We start from the raw sequence: 24,457 nt of genomic DNA, 5'->3' as shown, positions 1-24,457 counted from the left end.
CCAATAAATAAGGTAAATATATCTTATACCAATCCATTNCCCATGAGATATGATAAAGCATCCCAAATATTCCATTTGGACTGAATACAGAGAATTCTTTTGTCTACATCACATCAACTTTATTTATTTCACATAATAATACACATTTAAAAGATGGAGATTATGCAATGAGACCTAAAAAGTTCAGACCTTTTTATCTATCGTTAAACCTGTCGTCACCAGTTGAAGCTAATGGACTCAAAATGCAAGTTATCTGCTAACCCAGACGCACAAATCTTGGCGACTTCATATCTCATTTTCTTGGGGCCACAAACTAAAACTCCCACGTCCGATCCTTTCAGACCAAACAGTATTTCTGCAAATTAAAACAGCACCAATTCACTTATTGAATATATTTTAGTTAACAATAATAACACAATAACTCTCTAATCTTATTATAATTAATTAGTGATTTGGTAGAAGTAGCAATAACTTACTTTTGAGATTTGGTCTTTCACCAAAATGCACCTTGGTAGCTTCAACAAGAGACTGATTGGGAAGGCTTTCCAGCTCCCTATCTGCACTGTAAAGCCACGAACCTGGTGATGTTGTCGGTGTTGGCACTTCCACGTTCTGAATTTGCTTCTCTTCCCTGTGATCATTCTCTTTCTTGCACCATAGGAAAACTGCACTAGAAGCTATAAAAATACAAGCACAAACCAGAAACATATCCCAGAGACACTTGTACGAATAATGGTAAACTTCAGTGCCGTTTCTTTCAATTGGGTAAATGTAGTAGCGAGTGATAATGCCCAACAAGAGGAGGAACATGACAAATGATGATGCTATTATTGCACCAAGCCATAGCCAAGTTTTAGGACCCAGAGCCGTGGAAATTGGTGAGTCCAATGGATTTGCCTTAAACCATAAGGATTGGAGTAGCTTTTGGGTGTCTGTTTTGGGCTGTTCAATCTCTCTGGTTACATAGACTTCTATCTGTAATTGTAGTTTTGAAATTTCTGCCGGTGTGCCGGAGATTGGAAGCAAGAGGTCCAACATGGAAAGGTCAGAAAAGTTCTTGAAGGCACAAATGAGATGAACATTGGGAGCTTGGTAATCTGGTTTGGTACTTTGAAATATGATCTCCCTGATTATGGAAATGAAAGGACTAATGCCACTCCCTCCACACACCATCACCAGTGTTTCATGCCTGGAAAGCAATTAGATTATTCGTTGTTAATAACATGCAGTGGAGAATTAAGTATATAATTTATAGCACCAACCCACATGAAAATTAAACTTTAATCTGTCCACACGACCTTAGAAAATCAGCTGAATTAGGACCATAGGGTCCTTCAATAGAGACTTCAAGACGATCAATAGAAGAAGAAATTTCTTGATAAAGCCTTTGAGTCCAACTTCCCTCGCTTTTACAAACAATGCTTAACTTATCCTGCTCCATGTTGCAGTTGGAAGTCACAGTAAAAGGGTGCCACTGAAGCCTGGAAATGCTTGGCACATTTATGAACAACATGCTTGTGGGATTATAGTACAATTCTGTATATAATTAGCACAAATGAATTAAGTTAAATAATTTGATGCTTCGGATTAATTATTAATTTTCTGTAGTTGTTGGCTAGGCTTATAATTACCAGCACTCTTGGAGAAGTTCAATTCAACAACGTCGCATGGTAAGAGGCGAGCAGAGAGTAATCTAGCACGTTTTCGTGACTGTAGAAATCTCAAGTATCGATCCACAACAAAGAGAAAGATTCCTGGAAGGATCATGCAAAAATAGGCAGAGCCAACATGCAATACATAGAAGATGATAAAAATAATGTAGAGATGGTGAGTGTAGAAGAAAACTTCAAACATCTTTCGCCTAAAGCGAGGCATGCTTGTCACCCACATCACCACTGCAATTACAGTTGCAATCATCCCAGCTAAATTTGATAAATAAGTTTTGCTCCATTCCAGTAACTGCAGGTATTATTAAAGATCAAATTAAAATTTGCTTCCAATGTCCACATTCATATAAGCAAACATAATAAGAGGATTCCATTCATTTCCACATATTCCAATAAATAAGGTAAATATATCTTATACCAATCCATTGTTGGATATGGTGTATACTTCTCTCACTCTCTTAGCCTAAACCCTAATATTTAGGTCCGGGTCGGGTTAGATTCTAGTAAGTCCAAATGAGGTTAGGGTTTTCTATTATGAGTATTTTGTAATAATAAGAAGGCTAATGTGAAAAAATATAAAGAGTAAGAGTGAGCTGTAGTTGTAATTGACGTAGAGTTCTTATACTCAATAAAAATTATTTGTTTGAATGCTGGATGTAGTTCTTTAGTCGAAACGAACTAAGATGAATTATATGTTCTGTCTTTTATTTTATACTTTACTTGTGAACTTGTGACGTGTCTGATTTTCGGTTTCACAAAAACAAAAATTATCATCTAACTTATAAATCAAACTGGTTAATTTGGACCTCATATTTATCTTTCATTGATGGTGTGTTTTTGGCTTGTACATACTACTCGATCCATAAAGAGTTGAAAACATGCAAACACAATCAGTACTCATCCATATTCTCTTTGCCTTTTTGAAAAGAAAAGAAGAAAAAGAGGAAGAAGCCAAAAGGAATCTAAGCCCACCATCATTCTTTTCCTATTAGTGTCAAATAAGAAAGACAACGTAATTCAGGTTCCAATAAGCTCAACCCACAAGATAAAAGATAATCGCATTTTTCATCTCACTTTTAAGAACATCAATGATCAAATTCGTACAAAAATCCAAAAATATTGAACAAAAAGTAAAGAACAATTTAAGAGGAATATGAATTGTACCTCAATCATTTGGTCAGTCATGGCCCAGTAAATAATAAAGCCAACAGTATGCGCCACAAAGAGGAGATTAGAGAGATGGCCAAGCCAGATATGATACTTGATACTTGACTCCGACGTGAGCCTAACAAGAGGCAAAATTGAAGAGGCTCGAGTCACCGGAAAGAACAGAAATGCCCAGCATGTGTTTCCAATATACCCAAGTCTTAACGATACACTTCGGAACTTGGCTTGCCACCTGCACCTCCAAGAATTAATCTATAAAAAAGCTCAAGCAATAACAAAGGAGAAAGCTAGTTGTTTTGCACTGTCATAGAATTAATCATGTAAAGATCTAAGTTCTTTGCATGGCTAAATTAATTAGCCATTAATAAGATGGGAAATCGAAGAGATTGGAGAAAACTTTTCTACACTCACACTTTTTCTCCAGCTTTATGCATGTGGAGATGACCAAAGCTGACATATAAGTAATTACCAAGGGACCAAATCATGAGTGCTATGAACATGACTACAAAAGTAAGCTCCAGTGCAGTTACAATTCCTAGAGGAGCCATTACCAGCACCGGACGTCTCGAGAAGGTCACACAATTGCATTTCATCTCGCTGCAACCGTTCAACACAGATGCATGTATGAAAATAACGTAAAAATCTAGAGCAACATAGTCAAGAGATGATGAAGAAGAAGATAAGAAAGAACATTTTTCAAGAGAAACTGCTTCAAGTACCTATTGGGATTAAGCCGACGTTTCTTCTGAAGATGGAGATAAACGCAGCCCAGAACTGCAATGAGCATTATAGGGAACGAAAAAAGTAGAAGATTTGTCCCTGCAACATTATATTCAACGATGCGCTTTCAAAGAATTTCAGTAATGATCAGCAACAAATTAAATACTAACGAACCGTAGTAGAAGCAACAGAGAAAATAAGCAAAAGAAAACCTTTTTCTCCAAAATATGTGGAGTTGAGGTTGGAGTTTAGTTTGGGAGTCCATGTTTGTTTGTAAATCTTGGTGGGAAGCAGAACCCAAACCAGAAGCCAGGCAAGAAACACCACAAAACATATGGTGTTTAACGGTAAAGTGCGGCTGCCCATATCTTCTCAAGCGGATCGATCCTTTGAAGTTACAGCTGCCTATCCTCAAGTGAAAGTAGAGATGTTTTTATATGTGGTGAGAAGAAGAATTTATAATAGATGGGAGGCAATTTGCATTAATTATTGCCTCTTTATAGATCAATTTATTAGCAAAAGAAAAGAAAACAGCATGATTCATGCACTATTAAGCCAGTCGTCTGTTGTTAAAGTCCATTTTACACACATTGTACAGCTATAATTTGGTGAATAATTACTGTAAGTCAATGGCTTTTTATTCAGATAATGCATCATCTCATATCAGATAATAATGATTGTTGACTTATGATTTTGGACAACGACTCGCACGCGCAAACTATTAAGAGGATTTTAGAAATTACATGTGATGGATGCATGAGATTTGAATATGGAGCTGAGATTATATATGTTACAGAAAACATAAATAATAAGCTAACAAGAGAGATTTTTATAATAGTTCGGATGCTTAAACAAGCGATTCCTACATTCACTGTTATTTTATTGATCTCTGACTATTTCTATGATGTTGCCCGTAAGACATACAAAGATAAAGAAATATAGTGTTTACAGAGAGAAAGAATTGAGCTCAAATCTATGCCTAACTCTCATATGCCCAGTCTCCCTTTTCGGGAAGAGAAGTGCCAATTTATACACCTCTGAACTCAATGTAACGAGTGTTTTGTAAGTTGTCTTGACATATGGAAGACTCTCATCCATTCATCTTTTGAAATGAGATAGGGTTGGTATGAATATCTTTGAAGAGATATGGGCTTGACAGCTAATACAAAAAGATATTTATTAGACTGATATAAGCGTGATTTTTTAGGCATAATAACAATGATAAATATATTAACAAAGTTAATTAATCAGTCGGATATAAATTTGTCACCATCAGATGGTATATATTTTACATCACACGATTGATCTGGGGCGCTATATATCACATGTGGCCATGCTGGCTTCATCAAGCATATAAAATTTTGACGATATCTTGTATCTATCAGGAAAAAGAATAATTTTTTCCTTGAAAAAGAAAGAAGAATGACAGCACATCTTATATATTCTACACATAACTTTTATATATTTATCGCTTGCTAGCCATTGGCAGAGTTTTATATATCTGAACAATCTAAAAGGAATCGATCAATTTGAAAAGGGTTAGGCTTCAAAATATCACCTTGCTAATCAAGATTAAAGATTGGCTTGGGTTACTGGGTATTGTCACCTGGCCTTCAAATCCCTTGGGAAGAAGACAAATAAATGGTAATTCTACTTCAGTATTTGAGAATAATATTTGTACAGTAGATAATTACCATTGCAATCTGAAAGTATACAGTTGACTTTGGTTAATGAAAGTACAGTTGACAATTGGGCAGTAGTACAAGAGTACGTCCATTCGAAACTCAAAACATGCAAAACTAGGAAAGGCCTAGAATTTCTAGTCAGTTACGTATAATAATACGCAGCCACTCATAACCATTCAGCAGAAGATTTCTTGATGAACGAAATCAGATATTAAATACTATAAACGTATTTTAAAAGAATTTCTGTTAGCATCATTTTACATCATCTGAAATTTTGACTTTGGAAATAAAAAATCTCGCCTATAAATTAATAATGCATTACTGCATTTCATTGACTTCCACCATGCAATTAAACAGTCAGTGGCTGACTTTCAGTTTTCACTACTAAGTAAGGGCAAAGATCTGGTTAACTATGACCATCCGATTGTTAATGAAATCATCAGCAACGTAAATGCAATAAATATAGCTTTTGTTTGCTCTATCTCACCAATTGGATAGACTAAAACAATATTCCCTAGATGTACAAAAACAATATTATTGACTTGTGAAATTTAATAGTGTGTTTAATTGAGGCAATTATTCCAAACCAAATGCCAAGTTTCATTGAATTTACAAGTATTTAAGAACCATCTTTCCAAATCCAATGCCAAGAAAAGTGGCAATGGCAATTCCAAAAATGCCTACAAGAATCCCAGGAACAATTAGAGAACCCCATCCTTTGGCCGTCGCCATTCCACATGCTGTTGTAGGACCTCCAATATTAGCATTTGATGCAATAAGTAACAGCTTTAAATCAAACCGAAAAAGCTTTCCCAATCCAAGGGCCACGGCGATATGAACAAGTACTTGAACTAGAGCAAACAAGAAAATACTAGGTGCTGTGTTGATGACATTCCATATGCTCCCACTCGCACCCACCACTGCAAAAAATACCTGTTGTAGAACACATAAAACATGTCAAATGGAAACGTTTATTAAACAGCCACAAAAAGATGTCTGGGGTTTTCATATGTGTTGTTGACTCAGATAAATTGAAAAATCAAGAACACTGCCATAAAATTTATAACCATTTACTTGATAAATCCTAGTCAAACCTGAAACATTTGCTGTTCTTAACAGGAATCTTTGTATCTATTATTAAAAATAGAGTCAAGAATATTTTGGGTCACGTAAGTATCCATAGCAGATTAGCAGTTCCATAGAAAGGAAATCAAATGCAAAGGAGATGTGTCAGTTACCTGCATCAGGACCAGAGCAATGGTATCACCTGCTGGTGCAAGATTAGCAAATAGTTTTGGGAACACGGTAGCCAAAAGGACAACAATAGCTGTCACTCCTGGAAGGTTGCCTCCTTGAATTCCGAACAATTTCGTGATGTAAGTGGCAGTCTTACATATTGCAAAGGATATGGCAAGAGCCATAGCAGTCTGTAGCACAGGTGTCTTGCCTCCAGAATTAGACTCTGCATCCATTTCAACACCTGCAAGAGAATTTCTGGTTTTAATAGAGGTAAGAGTTTGCATAAGATGATAAAGATGGTGCACATCTGATTGTAGTGTTAATCTACTCACATCAACATCAAAACAATGATAAAATCAATTGGAATAAATAGGTACGCGATCCATAACTGTCAAGGCATATTTTTTCTGGATGGTCAAACAAAATAGGGGAAATTGATAGACTAAATAACGTATCTGTTAAGGAGAGACAACAAGCTTTTATTGTCAAATACCATACACAGCTACCAGAGTTGATAGCAGAAACCAGGAGAAGGTGGGGTCAAACTAAATTATATGGTATCAAAGCAAAATGGCACATACCACTGGCTGCTGAAGCCTCAGGAGGTATTTTAGAGGCCAAAGCAAACAATATCATAAAGTATATTGCAGTAATAACATTGTCTGCAGCTACTCCGGCAGCCAAAACTGATGGAGAAACACCAAGAGCCTCTGAAATTGCAACATAATTAATAGCTGCAACAGTAAAGAAGGAAAAGGAAAAGGAAAAGGAAAAACGTCGTCAGTTATAACATGGAACTAGGTCACAGAAATGTACATGTGACAGCTACATTCAAGGAACTGAAAGCACCAAATTTAGCAATTATATAGTCAAATAGTATCTATAGAACAACTCCAGAATTTATTGATAACAGTTTAACATGTCACGGCAGCTTTGTGTTAGCTGCATGTCAAAAAATAAGATGTTTGACGGTCTAAAAATACAAAGCCACTGCAAATGAGTAATTGTTGAACAAGTAAAATAAACTTATCTTCCTCCCCCTCCCCCTCAGCCTCTTAATTCCCTCTTCCTTGTTATACTTAAATGATAGATGATAATTGAACCTCAAACGAAACAGAAACTAATGCAAAATCACATGTTTACAGATTATCACTACAATCAACTTTGGCAGGATAAATCCAATATGTCATTGTACAATTTCGGTTAAACGAAATCCAACCCTCAAGTTCCCTTCTACAAATTACATTCTGTTACAAATGAATGCCCCACAAGAGTATAAGTAACCATAACAGAGAGTTCATTTCATTATAGACAACATGAGAAGAGTACTGAGGAATTGCAGCTACAAAAAAGAGCTAATCAGTGATATAATGCTGTTAGCAATTGGCACAAAGAATGGGGGAGAATGGAGCTAATAGAAGATATTATAATCCGTACTATCAAACAGAGAGCTCAGTCCAAAAGTAAGATGCAACATCTCCTGAAAACTTACATCCACCAATATAACTACCCATGAGAGCTGCCGCTATTTTCCAACTATCTTCTCCAAGTGATCGCATAGGCACCAACCGGAAAGCCACTACCGTTCCAACAATAGTCGCAACTTCATACAAAATAGAAAGAAAAGTTACCGAGGATCATAAAGGGTTTAGTGCATTAACTATACCAAGGAAATAACATTTATGAGCTTCCCATGTGACTCACTCAGTTACGTATAAGAGGTCTGATAAATTAAAATAGATGATCATATAAATGATGAGGAACTTGCAAGATTCAAAAATAAATCAGTCTTTCACAATCCGCACCACTACTAAGATCGCTGAACATGCACACCTCCACTCAAAAGCTATGGTCCTAATTCTTTCATAGGCTTACCTAAAAATAAATATCAGACACTTAAGTCAGACTCGTTGTGTCTATATAATTAGTAAAACATGGATACCATAAACAAACAACTACTCAACATTCTTCTGTTTTGATAAAAAACTGATAAGCATTCTTCCTTTTGACTCCACTCATATATATAGTATTCAAAACTTTCGGCTCTCGCCCTTTTCTTCAGTATTACAAAGCGTTACACCACTCACAGTATCAGTTTGTTTACTGAAACCAAGCAAAACAAATTGCTATCCTCAATAACTTCAACATTAGAGAAAAAAATTCTTTAATGTAACCCAATATAGTTACATGCCAATCTACCAGTGCTACTAATGTTAAAACTCAGGATACAATGAGTAAAACAAACATAATCCCTTTAATATTAAACTCTTCTAAGTTTGGAAAAAAAAAAATTGTATGCTAGTATATAACGGCCAATACCTGATCCGATCAAGAAAGCGAAGAGCAAAGTCCCAGTTGAACGAATAACGCGACGCAAATCAGCTCTAAACAAGAGCAATGGCACAGATAAAGGAAGCAGAAACTCCAAGAACATTGAATATGCTGGTGCTTCACAAGGAATTATTCCTAGATTACTGGCTGCCAATCCGACCAATGTGCTCACCAGAGCTGCACTCACCATGCTCCCAATCTTGGTCTTCTCTGACCAGAGACCAAAAGCCCCCGTGGCGAAAAGAGCCGTCCACGTGCCCCAATGGTCGTCCGGAGAAATGACCGGGTAATTCAGCTGTGACAGGACCTTAAAAGATCGAATGGGGTTGTAGCTCTTAGAAAATATAGAGGGTGAAAGTGAAAGAGGCGTTGGCTTTGTGGCTCGAAACGAGAGAGTGATAAGGTTATGGCGGGAAGAGGAGGGTAACAGGTGGAGGAATGGGATTGGTTGTGAGGGATGATAGAACAGAGTAGCGGAAGCCATAGCCATTAATGGTGAATTCTTGTCTCCCTATCTCTCTAAGGAGACGAGACGAGACGAGAGTCTTGCGTGTGTGCGTTTCGTTTTGTTGTGTTTATCTTCTTCTTGTACAAAGCTTTGCCATTAGTCCACGTGGCGTCATTACGAGTTCCTGAAAAATGGAGACGCAGAAAAGTTTTCTGCGAATCCTCCAACTTTAGATTCTGTGTGACCGTCTGTTTGTTGTACTACATGTATTCAAAGTTAAAATCCAAGTTTCATATCGTTAATTTGTGATGATTAACAGTAACACTACTCTTCTCTATAAAGATTCCCATAAATTGATGTTGTGAATGAATAATTGGGTACGCCTACATCTCATTGAGACTTAAATCATATTATCTTTTTAAGGTTGGATTTCCTCTCTTCAAAGCAGATTTGTCCCTTGAGGATCATGTTAATGTTTTGATTCATTCGGTACAAATCTTTCTAAACAGTCCTCTTCAACAGAGACTTCGCAAATCAACAGCAATATGCATTGAAAGTGAAGTTCACAAATGTTATTTATGAGCCTGATACCAAAAGAATAGACTTTTGCAGGTTCTACATGTATTTTAGGACTGTCACTCCAAAGGCAATGCCAAGAAAAGTTGCAATGGCAATTCCAAAAATGCGAGCAAGAATACCAGGAACAATCAAAGAACTCCAACCTTTGGCCGTGGCCATTCCACATGCAGTTGTAGGGCCTCCGACATTTGCATTTGATGCTATAAGCAACAGCTTCATATCAAATCGGAATAGCTTTCCTAATCCAAGGATCACAGCGAGATGGATAGATATCTGGACAAGAGCAAACAAGAAAATGCTTGGAGCCGTGTTGAGGACATTCCATATGTTACCACTTGCACCCACTACCGTAAAAAATACCTGTTCTCAAAACAGGATACATTAACATTTCATTATCAGCAAACTTCAACACTTAGCAATGCCACATAAAGATATAAAATCTTACTGCAAAAACCATAAACATAGCATCATGTATTCAGGATGGTACAAATGACAAACTAAGGTGAGCTTGATCCATGAAAATTGACTCACCTGCATTAGAATTAGAGCCATAGCCTCACCAGCTGGTGCAAGTTTATTAAATTGAGCTGGAAGTGCAGTTGCTAAAATAACAACAATAGCTGTTATGGCCGGCAGGCTAACTCCCTGAATGCCAAAATATTTCGCGAGATAAGTACCAGCCTTGCAGATAGCTAAGGTTACAGCAAGCGCTGTAGCAAACCGCAGAACAGGAATTTTGCCACCAGGGTTGGATTCTTAATCCATTGAAACATCTGTCAAACATCAAACTTTTAAATCAGATGTTACAAATTTTGGTTGAGTGAAACAATTCTGTTGTTCTGTAACTATCATATTCCGAGCATCAGAGTCAGTGTAAAAAGGAAACACTAAAATGTAGCCTTTGCAAACAAAGAAAAGGCTGACAGTAATCATGGATAAAATCAAGGATAGTAAAACTATTTTATGGATAGAGTAACTCATCTTTGTTTTACAATCACAATGACCCATAAACCAAATCTAAATTGCAAGAAATATGTTTTGTAAAGTGAACTAATTTATAGAGTAAAAAGGTCACTTAGGTCCAACAACCATCTGTCAAATAAAAGCTGGACCATAATTCATTCACAAATCACAATGAAGATGGTAGAAGTGCAAACAATAAAACCATATGGAGATGAGAATTCTACGCACCAGTGGTTGGTGGTGAAGATTCGGCCGGTATTTTAGAAGCCAACGCAAACAATGACGTAAAATATACTGCACAAATAACATTATCTGCAGCTAATCCAGAAGCTAAAACTGATGGAGAAACACCAAGAGCATCGGAAATAGCAACATAATTTACAGCTGCGAAAAACACCGAAAATTTACAATTAGTCATGACACACAATCCAAAATGAATAAAGATAGAGATTCACAAAGAACATCATGAAAGTGAAAAAGAACATTAAAGAAAATAACCTCCGCCAATGTGTCTACCCTTGAGGGCAGCTGCTATTTTCCAACTATCTTGACCAAGTGACCGCATTGGGACAATCAGAAATGCCAATGCTGTTCCAAATGTTGTTGCAACTGTCATGCATCAAAAGCAAACAAAGCTCACAAATACTCCAATCTAGCTGGATAAAATAAAAAATCTGAGTCAAAGATCCACAATAAGGTCCTCATATCACTTTATCTTGTGTGTTTCAACATGATAAACAAGCCTACTACCTGATCCCAGCAAGAAAGCTAATAGAAGGGCCCCCGTGGACTTAATCACGCGACGCAAGTCAGCTCTAAACAACAACAATGGAACAGCTAAGGGGAGCAAAAACTCCAACACAATTTTGTACGCAGGGGATTCACATGAAATAATCCCCAAATTACTAGCTGCGAGACCAACCAAAGTGCTGACTAGCGCCCCACTCAATGCGCTACCAATCTTGGTCCGCTCTGACCTTCAAATTTCATTGTAAAAACAAATTCAACACCACTGTAATGCTCATTTCCACAACACGTTTAAAGAGGTAGAGTGGAAATTACCAGATACCGAAAGCGCCGGTAGCGAAGAGGGCAGTCCACGTGCCCCATTGGTCGTGGGGAGAAATGAGGGGGAAATTTATCTGGGATCTGACGGTAACATTTCGGGTCTGATCGGAAGGATTAGGGAAAGGAGGCGAGAGAAAGACATTACTTTTGTTTAGAGATAGTGATGATGAGGATGCTGATTGATCACTTGAAACTGAAAAGATTCTGGTTGTTGGAGAGATTGAGAGAAGATTTTGGCGGGAATAAGGAAAACGAGAGCGTTGGGATTCAAAAGGCGGTGGGGAGGTGGGAGTTTGGTGGGGTACGAGAAATGGAAGTTTTGTTGCCATTCTGAAACCAGAGCTCAGTTGCGAGAGACTGAAGTTTAGTTGAAAGTAGAGTGGAGTTGAGTGAAATAATAATAATCCAGTAAAAAATAAAATAGATGGATCAAAACCAAATCAATAATTGGTAAATAGAGACAAAACGAATCCCCGGACTTGTGCTGCCAGTCAACGCCTAGTACCAAATATGGTGCATATTAAATAACACATCACTCTCGTAAAATATTCGAAGAGACAGGACAATGACTCCAAGCACGTGGCGCCGAAAAGAAGTTTCAATGGCATTTCCAAATACTGCGAAACGAGTCAAGCTCCTTGCTAGCTGCTCGGACTCAACTAGAGTTGAGCTCAAGCTTTAGTAGCTCGCATATTATCTGTGTTGATGCGTGATTTTGATATCAACTAAACACATATGTAAATTACTGAGTTGACTTAGAAAACACATGTCAGTGGAGGTATGAGAATGGATAAGAGATGGAGAACGATGTTTAAAGTGGCTCGGATGCTTAAACAAGCGATTTCTATGTCCACTGATATTGTATTAATACACTGAGGTCAGGTCATGCTCAGCGAGCTGATTTACAAGTGATTACAAAGAGAAAATAAGCATGCTATTCTAGAGAGAATTTAGCTAATCCTACAAACGGGAGAGGAGTCTTCTATTTATAGTGGGATGAATTGAGATAATGATTACTAAATCAGGGAGTAGATAAGATTGTCGTCCAAATCCTCCATTATGCCCCGTTATTCACCTGCTCGAGTGATTTACTCGATTCTTGTAGGGATTGAACACGTGGATCACCTCCAACCTTTCACCAGCCTAACGCACACCTACTGCACTAGCAAGAGCACGCCTCTTGTGTCAGCGTGCGACGTGACTGCATCTGAACGGCTGCTGGACTTACCTAAGCTCTGACCACTTATGCTGACAGGGCTCAGCGTCAGCCCTACTTTTCCAAGCATAACAGAAGTCCCCTAATTTTTAAGGTTTGAGAATCGAACCTTGGAAACTATACATTATGCCTTGATTTGATGCGTTTGAACACTGGTTGACCCGACCTGGATGCAAAGAGGTCGAAGAAACATTTTCATGCAAGCGACCTGAAATGGCCTTTACTTTAAGGGTCAGCGACCTGTATTAGACCATATCTAGTACCACGACGATGACTTTGACCTTCGTCCGAGGTTTACGACCTGATTGCACTTTGCGAAATTTTTCGCTTAAGGCAAGGGATCGTGTGGCTTTGCGACCGATATTCATCCAAGTCGAAGAGTCATGTCGCCTCGTGGTTGACACGAGACAAGATCGAGGGGTCACATCGCTTAGCGATGAGACATGAGTCGAAGAGTGTTGTACGTAATGACCTTTTCAGATGTTATCCATTGTACTTTTATAGCTGATGCATTTAATGAAATATCTTTTGCTTTGACAGACATGTCCTGTGCGCAATAAGTTCCAACCATGCGCATTAAATGCGAGCCATACTGAAACGACATTCCCTATTAGAGCATTAAATATGGATGTGAGCGCATTTAATGTGGAGGAGGGAAAACGTGTCGTCGCTTGAGTGTTTCAACGGAAGAGAACGACGATTTGGTTTCTTGAAGCGTGACGGTCACTCTTCTCCGTTGATTCGCGACACATGGTCGCGATCAACGGTTAGATGTATTTTCCACCCAAACGTCGTTTGACTTCGGGAAACCAAAGCGCCATTTCCTTCCCTATAAAATCCCAAGCTCACTTCAGGCAATGTCACAATATTCATTTTCTCAGAGAGAGCAAGAGATCTTCGTGAGCCTTGGTTCTTTGTCTATCATATTGGTGCACGCTTGATATCTAGAGCAGGAGGGCTAATCTTCTCATTTCAAGAGGTAAGGATGATCTTTTTGCCACTTTTACTATTTTTTCTTGTTTTCAATAGTTGTCATGCGATGACAGTCTGTCGGTAGTCGATCGGAGATGAAATATTTTCTTTGGGATTGAGCCAATGATGGTGGCTCTAAAAGCATTATGTTAGGGTTTTTCTTGGGTTTAAGGGAGGAAGTATTTTCTTTTTCCTCTACGTCATTGTACGAAACAGTGTACGAAGATTGAGTGATTCCCTGCATGTCGCTTTTCTTTTCAGACCGCAGAAGAATGGACTCCCCGACGACCAGGATTGAGGAGGGTCCCCCTCAAGAGATCCTGTCAATAATTACTACCAATGACATCCAGAAGGTGGTAGACCAATACGCTCTCGACGTGGAGGTCTTCTGAGATAGGGTACACACAACTCGGAGTCTGCCACGAGGGATGACTGCGATCTCCGAGAATATTTTCAAGAGTGGAGGGTTGATCCCTTTCCACCCTTTTGTCAGGTCGGTATTCGATCATTTCGGGATCGCACCATTACAGCTCATGCCGAACGCGTACATGATAGCCGTGGCTATGTACATCGCGTGCGACGAGAACGGATTGGGCGAGCTAACCGCGCTAGAGCTCTGTTGCTCGTACATTCTAAAAAAGAGTAAGGACAAGGATTTTTACTATCTTTCCAAGCGACCTACCATTGAAGCGGGAATACACAGTTACCCGAGCAACGTAGGGGCATACGAGATGAAGTTCTTTTTCTTTCGTCATGATGGCATTTGCCATTTTCAAGAGCCGAGTAGGTCTTCCTTTTTTTGAGTTTGTGAACTTTCTTTCATTCTTTGCTAACGAGCTCTTTGTTTCTTCGCAGTTAACAAAACGACCAGGTTAAAGCTCCTCGAGGATCCGGACAAGATTGCTACCTTCGGCTTTCTGCCCGAAGAGAGTTGCGACGCAAAATTGCTCCTGACAACCGCAAATTTATGAAAGTACAGTTTCTTCATCTCAGAAGCGACCCTAGAGACCACACCGAGTAAGCCTCTCGACCTTAACCTTTTTAATTTCGCATGTAGCGAACTGTTTTATTAACGATGTTCGTGTGCAGCGACCATGCCTCCCAAGGTACCCAGGTCGCCACGACCAAGACAATTTTCCTTCCCCCGGATGGGTGCCACTGGACCAACTAGAGCGGCACCCAACGGTCCCCCCGTCGGAGGGACATCGGCGGGTGCTTCGGCCTGACCTACGGGCACTCCCTAGCCTTTGGCTGCTCACCCGAAGCAGAAAACCACGGCCCAAAGGTCTAAGAGGAGGAGGCAAATTCAGACCGAGGAGTCGGAGTCCGAACCGGAGGGTTTGGGAGTTTAGCCCAAGAGGTCGCAATCTTACCAAGCTTTTCGCTCGGGAGGGCCACCTAGGGGCACGACCGACATCTCCATTGCACCCGAGGGTCTGCAGACAAGACAACAAGTAGTCGCAATCCTCGGGAGGAGGTCGGCCAAGGAGCCAGCGAAGGGAACTTTACCTGCTATGGGTACAGACACCCTCGTGCTGGAGTCAATAGGTTAGCTACTGGACCATCTGCAGCCGGTAGTCTTTGCTTTGCTGGAATGCGGGCTTGTAGAGGCTTTTGAGTAGTTTGTGGCATCCGGCACTATGGACCTGATGACCACGTCCTTCCAGCACCTAAGCCAGGTAAACGAGCTGCCCTCAGCAAGGACTTATATTTGCTTTTGTAATATAAAGGACTAACTTTATTCTCTTCATTATGCAGGCCCTACTCTCCATGCACCTATCCTTGCAGAAGGTCTAACTGGGGACTGTTGAGGGATTGGTCGAGATGAGGGAAGAGAATGTGCAGCTCAAACGGAAACTAGCGGCCCGCGCGAACAGACAGAGACTCGTCCATCGTTTAGGCGAATCAGCATTTGTCCGAAAGGGATGCTACACTTCGCACGGTGGACTTTCAGAAGGCTAAGCTAGAGAAGTGCAGCGATGAGGTGAAGGAGTTTCAGAGGACCATGGCCAAACTCACCAGCGAGGCTAGCAAGAAAGACCAGGCACTGTAAACGACCTCCAAGCAGGCCTTACGAGCAGATAGGGAAATGAGAGAGCTATGGGAGACTACTGAGAAGCAGCGATCAACGCTTGAGGTCGAGCTCCACTTCACTCGAGGTCGCGTCACTTTGCTAACTATAGAGATGCAGCAGCAGGAGGTAGATATCGAGAGTAGGGCTGCAGAATGGACGATTCAGTCTATCTTTGCCCTTTGGCCAAAGAATCCTGAGATGGATCTGTCCGACCTCCTTGACGAGTACCAGAACGAACTTGCTTCCATGGCATGGGCCGAGGCTGAGGAAGCGGCTCGAGGACCTGACCTGGAAGAGGAACATCCGGAGTTCGTCCCAGAGCAGCCCGCACCCGAACAGGCGATCGACGACTAGCCTGGGGACGAGGATCATTGATCTCCTTCTGTAGTCTTTTCCCTTTTTGCCCATGTACTTTCCCTTGTTATTATAAATAAAAACATCGCTTTTTACAATCTTTCATGAGTACTTACAATTTTCGTATTTTCTACTACATATGAGATCGCATTCTAACTGTTTACAATAACATTGGTACAAGTTTATGCGAACAGAATTGTATACATGGGAAAATGATTACAAAAGAACAGAATTATACACTTGCTATTTATAAAGATTAAGAAAAGTAAAATCTTTATAAGGAAAAAATTGAGTTCGGAATTACTGATAATATGGTCGGAGATATTCAGCATTCCAAGCTCGCGGTACTTCGGAACCATTCAGCCTTTTGAGATGATAAGTCATCGGTCTTATCACTTTGGCGATGCGGTATGGGCCCTCCCAGTTCGGTCCCAAAACTCACGTGCTTGGTTCTCTGGTACCGAGAAGGACTTCCTTTAAAATGAGGTCGTTAACCTGGAAGTCTCTTCTTCTGACCTTAGAGTCGAAGAACATTTTTGCGCGTTGCTAATAAGCTGCTATTCTTAGCTGAGCCTTGCTGCGATGTTCTTCAACTAGATCCAGACTTGCGCGCATGAGCACTTCATTGTCGACTTCATTGAACAGGTCCCTCCGAAGTGAACCGGTCCCTACCTCCACAAGGATCATCACTTCACAGCCATATGCTAACGAAAAAGGGGTTTCTGAGGTAGAGGTTCTCGGAGTTGTCATGTATGCCCACAGGACTTTAGGAAGGTCGTCAGCCCAATTTCCCTTGGCTACGCCAAGTTTGGCATTTAGAGTGTGCTCGATGGTTTTGTTGACAACTTCAACTTGACCATTTGCTTGCGGTCTTACGACTGAGGAAAACTTTTTGTGGATACCCATCTCGTCGTAAGACTGTTTGAATTCCTCATTATCGAACTGCTTCCCGTTATCAGATATGAGGGTATGAGGAATCCCATAGTGGCACACAATGTTTTTGAAGACGAAGTCCTTGACCTTTTTAGTGGTGATCGCAGCTAATGACTCTGTTTCGACCCACTTGGTGAAGTAGTCTACTGCGACCACCGCATACTTGACTCCCCCTTTACCAACTGCATGGGACCAATGAGATCGATTCCCTACATGGAGAATGGCCAGGGGCTGGTCATAGTTATCAGCTAGTGGGAAGGAGCTCGCGGTATATTCACAAACCGCTGTCACTTATCACACTTTTTGACAAAGTTGTAGGTGTCTTCTTGGATCAGGGGCCAATAATATCCTTGACGAACAACTTTGTTGGCGAGAGATCGTGCGGTCGTATGATTACTGCGGATCCCTTGATGTATCTCCCGCATAATGTAGTCTGCTTCTTCGCCGGTTACACATCATAGAAGGGGGCGCTAAACCCTCACTTGTACAGTTGGTCTCCTATTAGTGTGTAACGAGCAGCTCTTGTTTGCAAGGTCCTTGCTTCGACCTTGTCATTGGGCAAGATCCCATCTCGAAGATACTGAATGATAGGGGTCATACAGGAAACTGATTTTGTTGTATTCACGGCCTATTCAGCCGAGCCGACACTGTGGATCTCTATGAACCGAAAAGGAATACTTTCCGGTGTATCTAAGTCTAGCGATGAGACTATCTTTGCCAAGGCATCTGCCACAGAATTGTTATATCTAGGAATCTGTGTGATCGTGAAGTGCTTAAACGGCTCGAGTGCGGCCTTAGATTTCTTCAGATAGCTGATCACATTTTCTTCCTTGGCCTGGTATTCCCCCAAATTTTGGTTGACAACCAGCATGGAGTCGCTGTGGATGCTGATCGCGGTTGATCTCATTTCTTTGACCAACCGTAACCTAGCGAGCAGAGCTTCATACTCAGCCTCATTATTGGTCATTTTGAGCCCAAACCGGAGTATGCCATGAATATGAGTCCCCTCGAGACTTAAGAGGAAAAGACCTGCTCCGACCCTCTTCCTGTTCGATGATCCGTCGACGTATAGGCTCTAGGTCGACAGTCTGAATAGTTTCCTACCTGAGTTCGATGGCTTGTTGCTCGGATTCCTTGGTCGGATGATATGAGAATTTCGAAATGAAATCAGCAACAACCTGCCCTTTGATGGTTGCTTTCAGTCTATATTGCAAATCGAACTGACTTAGTTCCATGTCCCATTTGAGTAATTTTCTCGATGCCTCTGGTTTCTGGAGGACCTGTTTAAGTGGGTAGCTTATCATTACATAGATTGTATGGGCGTGGAAGTAAGGTCGCAACTTTCTAGAAGCGATCAGCAGGGCATAAGTCAATCGCTCAATTTTTGGATACCGCATCTCGGCATTTAACAGACGCTTGCTCGCGTAATACACTGGCCATTAAACCTTGCTCTCCTCTAGAACTAATGTTGCACTGACTGCATACTGAGAGACGGACAAATACAGGAGCAAAATTTCTTACGAGAGAGGCTTGGATAAAAGAAGTGGTTTTTCGAGGTGCTCTTTAATGTTCTAAAATGCATGTTTGCACTCGGGAGTCCACTCAAACTTCTTATTGGCCCTGAGAATGCTGAAGAATGGCAAGCAACGATCTGTTGCCCTCGATATGAAGCGACTAAGCGCCGCTATTCGCCCATTGAGACTTTGAACCTGTTTTTGGTTGGTCGGGCTTTTCATATCGAGGAGAGCTTGGATTTTCTTGGGGTTGATCTCTATTCCCCGCTGGTTAACCATATACCCTAAGAATTTTCCTGAGGATACTCCGAATGAGCATTTGAAGGATTGAGCTTAATTCTGTGTTTCAGGAGGATGTCGAACATCTCAGCGAGATGTGCTATGTGATCTGAAGCGACATGCGACTTGACTAGCATGTCATCAACATAGACTTCCATCAACTTCCCAATCTGCTCGGAAAACATTCGGTTAACCAACCGCTGGTAAGTCGTGCTAGCGTTTTTCAGGCCGAAGGGCATAACTATATAGTAATACAGCCCCCGATCTGTTACAAAGGAGGTATGCTCTTCATCCGGCGCATATATCAGAATTTGATTGTATCCTGAGTATGCATCCATAAAACTTAGTGGCTCGTGCTCGGAGGTGGCATCAAGGAGCTGGTCGATCCTGGGTAGGGGAAAGCTGTCTTTTGGATAGGCTTTGTTAAGGTCGGTGAAGTCAACACAGGTCCGCCACTTGCCATTGGGCTTCTTTACCAGAACTAGGTTGGCAACCCAGCTTGGGTAGAGTGCTTCTCAGATGGACCCATTCTGAAGGAGGTTATCTACCTCGATTTTCAAGGCAGCATACCGCTCTAAATCCATCGCTCGTCTTTTTTGGCGGACCGGCTTGGCTTCACTATCGATGTTCAAGGCATGGCAAATGATGTCCGGGCTGATCCCGACCACATCGACATGCGTCCATGCAAACACATCAATATTTTCTCTGAGGAAGCTGGTCAGGTCGTTAGCGAGCTGGGGGTTGAGATTGCTTCCAATCCTCAACACTCGGCTCGGCTTGGCTCGGCTCGTTCTAGTCGACTAACACTTCTGTTAGATCCTTAACTGGCCCACTGGCAGGGCATTCCTAGATACGAAGATCCATAGTATCCTCAACTAAGCCAGGCTGTGGTTCGATCCTACTGATCGCCATTGCCTGTTTGAGAATGCCACGCGAGATGCCTTTCCCCTTGCATGCCATCTGCACTGCCTTTACATAGCAGTCGCGAGATGCATGCTGAGATTCGTTTACTTCCCCTATCCCCGTCGGGGTGGGAAACTTCATCTTGAGATGGTAGATCGAAGTGTCTACTTTGAAGTTCCTCAGTAGAGGTCGCCCTAGAATGTCATTGAAAGCGGACGGGCAATCCACTACTAAGAATTTAGTTATTTTGGTCACCTCGTCAGAGTCACCCAGCGTGACTGGAAGCAAGATCGTTCCTTTGGGGATCGGATGATCCCCTGTAAAACCATATCAGGGGATTGATGTGGGCTTCAGGTCGGCCTTATCCAATTTCATTCTCTTGAAAGCTGGCTGGAACAAGATGTTCACAGCGTTTCTGTTGTCCACTAACATTCTATGGATGTCAAAGCGCCCTATTTGGGGCGTGATGACGAGAGCATCATCATGGGGATGATGCAATCAGACTGCGTCTTTTTTGGAGAAGGTGATTTCCTCCTCCCTGCGAACCTTTGGTGGTCGCTGCGTCGTGTTCATCACACGGATAGGGTTGTGATGGGCTACGTGAGCATATCTTTCTTTGGCACCTCGCGAGTTTCCTCCGAGGTGTGGTCCCTCAAAGATTATGCCCACGCTATAGATACCCTTGCGATCACGACGCTTCTTACTCGGTTCCTCTCAATTTTTCTCCCTTACGGGAGCAGAGTCATCAACATACTCTTTAAAATGCCCCTGCTTGATAAGATCTTCGATTGCCTGCTTGAGAGCTCGACACTCATCGGTGTGATGCCCATTGTCCCGATGATAACGATAGTATTTTTTGCTGTTTCTGGATGAGGAGGGACCTTTCATGGGCTCAGGCTCTTGGAGCATACTGACCTTTTCTAACTTATCAAGAATGGCCGAAATGGATGCATTCAAAGGGGTATACTGATTCCTATCGCGATCGCGACGAGGAACTGGAGCACAAGACTTTTTGGGCTCGAACCGTGGTTTCTTTCCTTCTCGTTGATCGTCATTAGCCCATCTGCGATCAACTCTCTTATTCCCCCCCTCCCCCCCCCCCCTCCTGACTTGGTGTACTGCCAGAAGTGCCGGGGTCATAGCGGTGGAGCGCCGCCATGGAGTTACGGGGGTATTTCTCCATAAGGCTGTAAAAGTGGGTGAGAGAAACATCGTCCTCTGATTGCAGCTCATTTCATATATCTGTCTGTGGACGAACTCCCGCTATGATGAGAGTTCAAATGGACTATTCGGGAGTGTGAACTACTTTATGGAGCTCTCTGTGGAACCTATCGATGTAAGATTGGAGGGATTCATTCCTCTCTTGCCTTATGTTGCAGGGGTAGCTCAAAGGCATTGAGAACTTCATGTTCGTTTGGAAGTGTCTCAAGAATGTCGAGCTCATCTGATTCTACAAGCTGATTGATCCTGTCGGGAGCGACCTGAACCACTACTTGGCATGAGATGTAAGAGTTACTGCTAAGCATCGACCTTTAGCCAAATCAGAAACTTGGTGAAGTTCCATCAGGTTGTTGAATTCGTATAAATGATCTTGCGGATCAGAATTTCCATTGAACGCTTGTATATCGGGCATTTTGAATCTAGATGGGAGAGAGGCGGCTAACACAGCCGTAGAAAAGGGAGACGCCTCTGTAACCTGCCCTTGCTCATTTTGCTGAGCCTTTAGCTGATCCAGAGCTTGTTGTAGCTCCTCAATCTGAGGTAGTGGAGCCATCTGGGGATTGCTTTCCCCAATGCAGGTTCGACCATCGCGATTGCAATTAAGGAAATTCTGGAGGTCAGATTCCTCCTCACCTCGGACAGCAATTCCGATCGCTCTCAACACACGCTGGCTAGAGTCGTGTGATGGCGATGAATGGTTCAGGGAACCTTCTTGACCTCCGCAATGGTGCGAACTGACCCGCAGACGGTAGAAACTTCCCGCGCGATGACGATCAAGGTTATCATTTTGACGATAGTGGGAATCTCCCCGCCTAGCACTTTTGTGGGAGTGCTCGCGTGATATGGCATAGGACAGCTCGAGCTGCGACCTGTCATCGGGTCTTTGCGCCACGGGTATTCTACCTGGGGTGCGGTCGGTGTTCGCTGGTCCCTCGGAGCCCCTAGACCCTTTGTTCGCCACCTGCTTTCCTTTTCTTTGACGCGTTGCAGTGCGCGCGGCTAGGGCTATCGCCCTTTTCCGCGCTTTCATGCGACCTACAGGCATTTTAGGCGGTGCCACCGCCTCATTTGATTCAGATGGTGCAACTCGATCCAAACGGTCTAGCCTTTGGTTGACCGTTTAGAGAGTATTGTTGAACCTCTCCAAGTAACTCATGACGGTTGGGTCAAGCCGTGAGCTTGAAGAAATATCTCTCACAAGATTTTACAGAACTGGGGGCCCTTCGGAAGAAGTGTCCTCTTACGCCTGGGGGATTTCTCCCTCACCATGGTTGGTTCGTTTAAATTCGAATCCGCGAGCCATTTGCTGTTGTAGGACCGACTAGTTAGAGATTCTCCTGATGAAGGATGAATACTAAATCAGGCCCTCCTTCTAGCGTCAAACTGTTGATGCGTGATTTTGACACCAACTAAACGCACGTGTGAAATGCTGAGCTGACTCAAAAAACATACGTGAATGGGGGTATGAGAATGGATAAGAGATGGGGAACGATGTTTAAAGTGGTTTGGATGCTTAAACAAGCGACTTCTACGTCCACTGATATTGTATTAATGTACTAAGGTCAGGTCGCGTTTAGCGAGCTGATTTACAAGTGATTACAAAGAGAAAATAATCATGCTATTCTAGAGAGAATTTAGCTAATCCCACAAATGGGAGATAAGCCCTCTATTTATAGTGGGATGAATTGAGGTAATGATTACTAAATCAGGGAGTGGATCAGATTGCCGTCCAAATCCTTCCTTGCACCGCGTTATTCACTTGTTTGAGCGATTTACTCGATTCTTGCAAGGCTTGAACACGTGGATCACCTCCAGCCTTTCACCAGCCCCTCCAGCCTTTCACCAGCCTAACGCACACCTACTGCACTAGCAGGAGCACGCCTCTTGCGTCAGCGTATGACGTGGCTGCATCTGAATGGTTGCTGGAGTTACCTAAGCTCTAACCACTTACGCTGACAGGACTCAGTGTCAGCCCTACTTTTCCAGGCATAACAATGTGGAATCGAGTTTGAATCGAATTCGAGTCTAATAATATTCAATTGAACAGTTTGTGAGTTTACTCGGGCTTGACATATATTCAATTGGAAAATAAAAAATGATACTTTTTTGGTTAAGCCTAAATATACAACACGTTGCACATTCTCTCCTAAACTCTTCTCAATCTCTTCTTTTATGTCCTCACATTCTCTCTTTGCTCTCCCCTGCTTTCTGCGGCATCTTGACAGAATTTTCAAATGAATCTTGGAGGCTTAGTTCTGTTGAGTTGGCAACACTCTCACAAACTATAGGTTTTGCAGTTTGGCAATATGAGAGGTTGAGAGAGATCGAAGGATTTGATTGTTGTCGAAGATTGTTGAACTTCCACCGAATTCGATAATGTGAGTGGGACAGAGGTTAAAGAGTTTGGGTGCCTTCGACGACCGTTGAACCTCTAATGGAATTGGTGCGATAGGAAGAACAATTTTAGCAGTTAGGTATCGTCGAGAGCCCGTTGAACCTTTATTAGAGTTCGACAATGTGAGATGGAGAGATAGATTGTGGAGGTAATGGATTTCGAGAGATTGAGTAGGATGAATTTTTTTTTTATTCTAAATTTGTGATAGTTTTGGATTTATTTTTATATTATGAATTTTGTCATGGTGGATTGGATTCAACTGAGTTAGGCAGTCGTGCTTGAGCTTGATTTTGCCTTGATTGTAATCTACCCGAGCTCAAGTAGATCTTATATCTACCGAGCTCAAGCTCTAGCTCAACAATTGAAGCTCAACGAGCTTGAGCTTCAACTATAAATCAACACACAATATCTCCACCCTTATCTAATTCAACACACAACATTATCACCCTTACCAAATCAACACAAAACAGCATCATCCAAATCAGAAAAACTTGGTGGGTGGGTGGGAAAGTGTTGTTTCGCCAAACCTTGGGTGGGAAATGTCGTTCTCCCCATTAATTTTTTATTAGCAAAACCGTCATTTAACTTGACAAAGGTTAGTGTAAAATCAAAGAAGTAAAATTATATTTGTCTTTAATTACCTGGAAACTTTTGAGAGAATTTAAAGGAACAAAATAATTTTTTTTTTTAAAAATACCTCCCTTACAACCACCCCCTTCTTCCTTCCTT

General features: G+C 41.7%; 3 protein-coding genes across 4 annotated transcripts; all 3 read right to left on the bottom strand.

The window, feature by feature from the left end:
- Positions 1-53: 53 nt before the first annotated feature.
- Positions 54-4,128, bottom strand: LOC116133517 (ferric reduction oxidase 4-like). 2 transcript variants are annotated; one of them, XM_031419220.1, is made up of 8 exons: positions 3,767-4,128; positions 3,554-3,653; positions 3,246-3,431; positions 2,832-3,066; positions 1,632-1,959; positions 1,299-1,536; positions 477-1,189; positions 54-355 (listed from the first exon to the last, which is right to left on the bottom strand). In XM_031419220.1, the coding sequence occupies exons 1-8, from the start codon at positions 3,918-3,920 to the stop codon at positions 216-218; spliced, it is 2,094 nt and encodes a 697-aa protein (XP_031275080.1). In that variant the 5' UTR covers positions 3,921-4,128; the 3' UTR covers positions 54-215. The 2 variants fall into 2 exon arrangements, with proteins under 2 accessions (XP_031275080.1, XP_031275084.1); XM_031419224.1 differs by lacking the exon at positions 3,246-3,431.
- A 1,626-nt stretch (positions 4,129-5,754) lies between these two features.
- On the bottom strand, positions 5,755-10,065 carry LOC116134231 (uncharacterized membrane protein YjcL). The gene is made up of 6 exons (XM_031419905.1): positions 9,980-10,065; positions 8,798-9,469; positions 7,971-8,081; positions 7,060-7,212; positions 6,478-6,719; positions 5,755-6,172 (listed from the first exon to the last, which is right to left on the bottom strand). The coding sequence occupies exons 2-6, from the start codon at positions 9,297-9,299 to the stop codon at positions 5,849-5,851; spliced, it is 1,332 nt and encodes a 443-aa protein (XP_031275765.1). The 5' UTR covers positions 9,300-9,469; positions 9,980-10,065; the 3' UTR covers positions 5,755-5,848.
- Positions 9,623-12,227, bottom strand: LOC116134224 (uncharacterized membrane protein YjcL-like). The gene is given in 6 exon segments (XM_031419898.1): positions 9,623-10,196; positions 10,368-10,609; positions 11,028-11,183; positions 11,298-11,408; positions 11,550-11,776; positions 11,862-12,227. Coding segments are annotated over 6 exon segments (1,395 nt in total). The 5' UTR covers positions 12,197-12,227; the 3' UTR covers positions 9,623-9,872.
- Positions 12,228-24,457: the final 12,230 nt, after the last annotated feature.

This window comes from Pistacia vera, unplaced genomic scaffold (assembly GCF_008641045.1).
Source record: "Pistacia vera cultivar Batoury unplaced genomic scaffold, PisVer_v2 Contig108, whole genome shotgun sequence".
NCBI lineage: Eukaryota > Viridiplantae > Streptophyta > Magnoliopsida > Sapindales > Anacardiaceae > Pistacia > Pistacia vera.
Note: the sequence above shows the minus strand (reverse complement) of the source record. Positions and strands in the feature narration are given on the sequence as shown.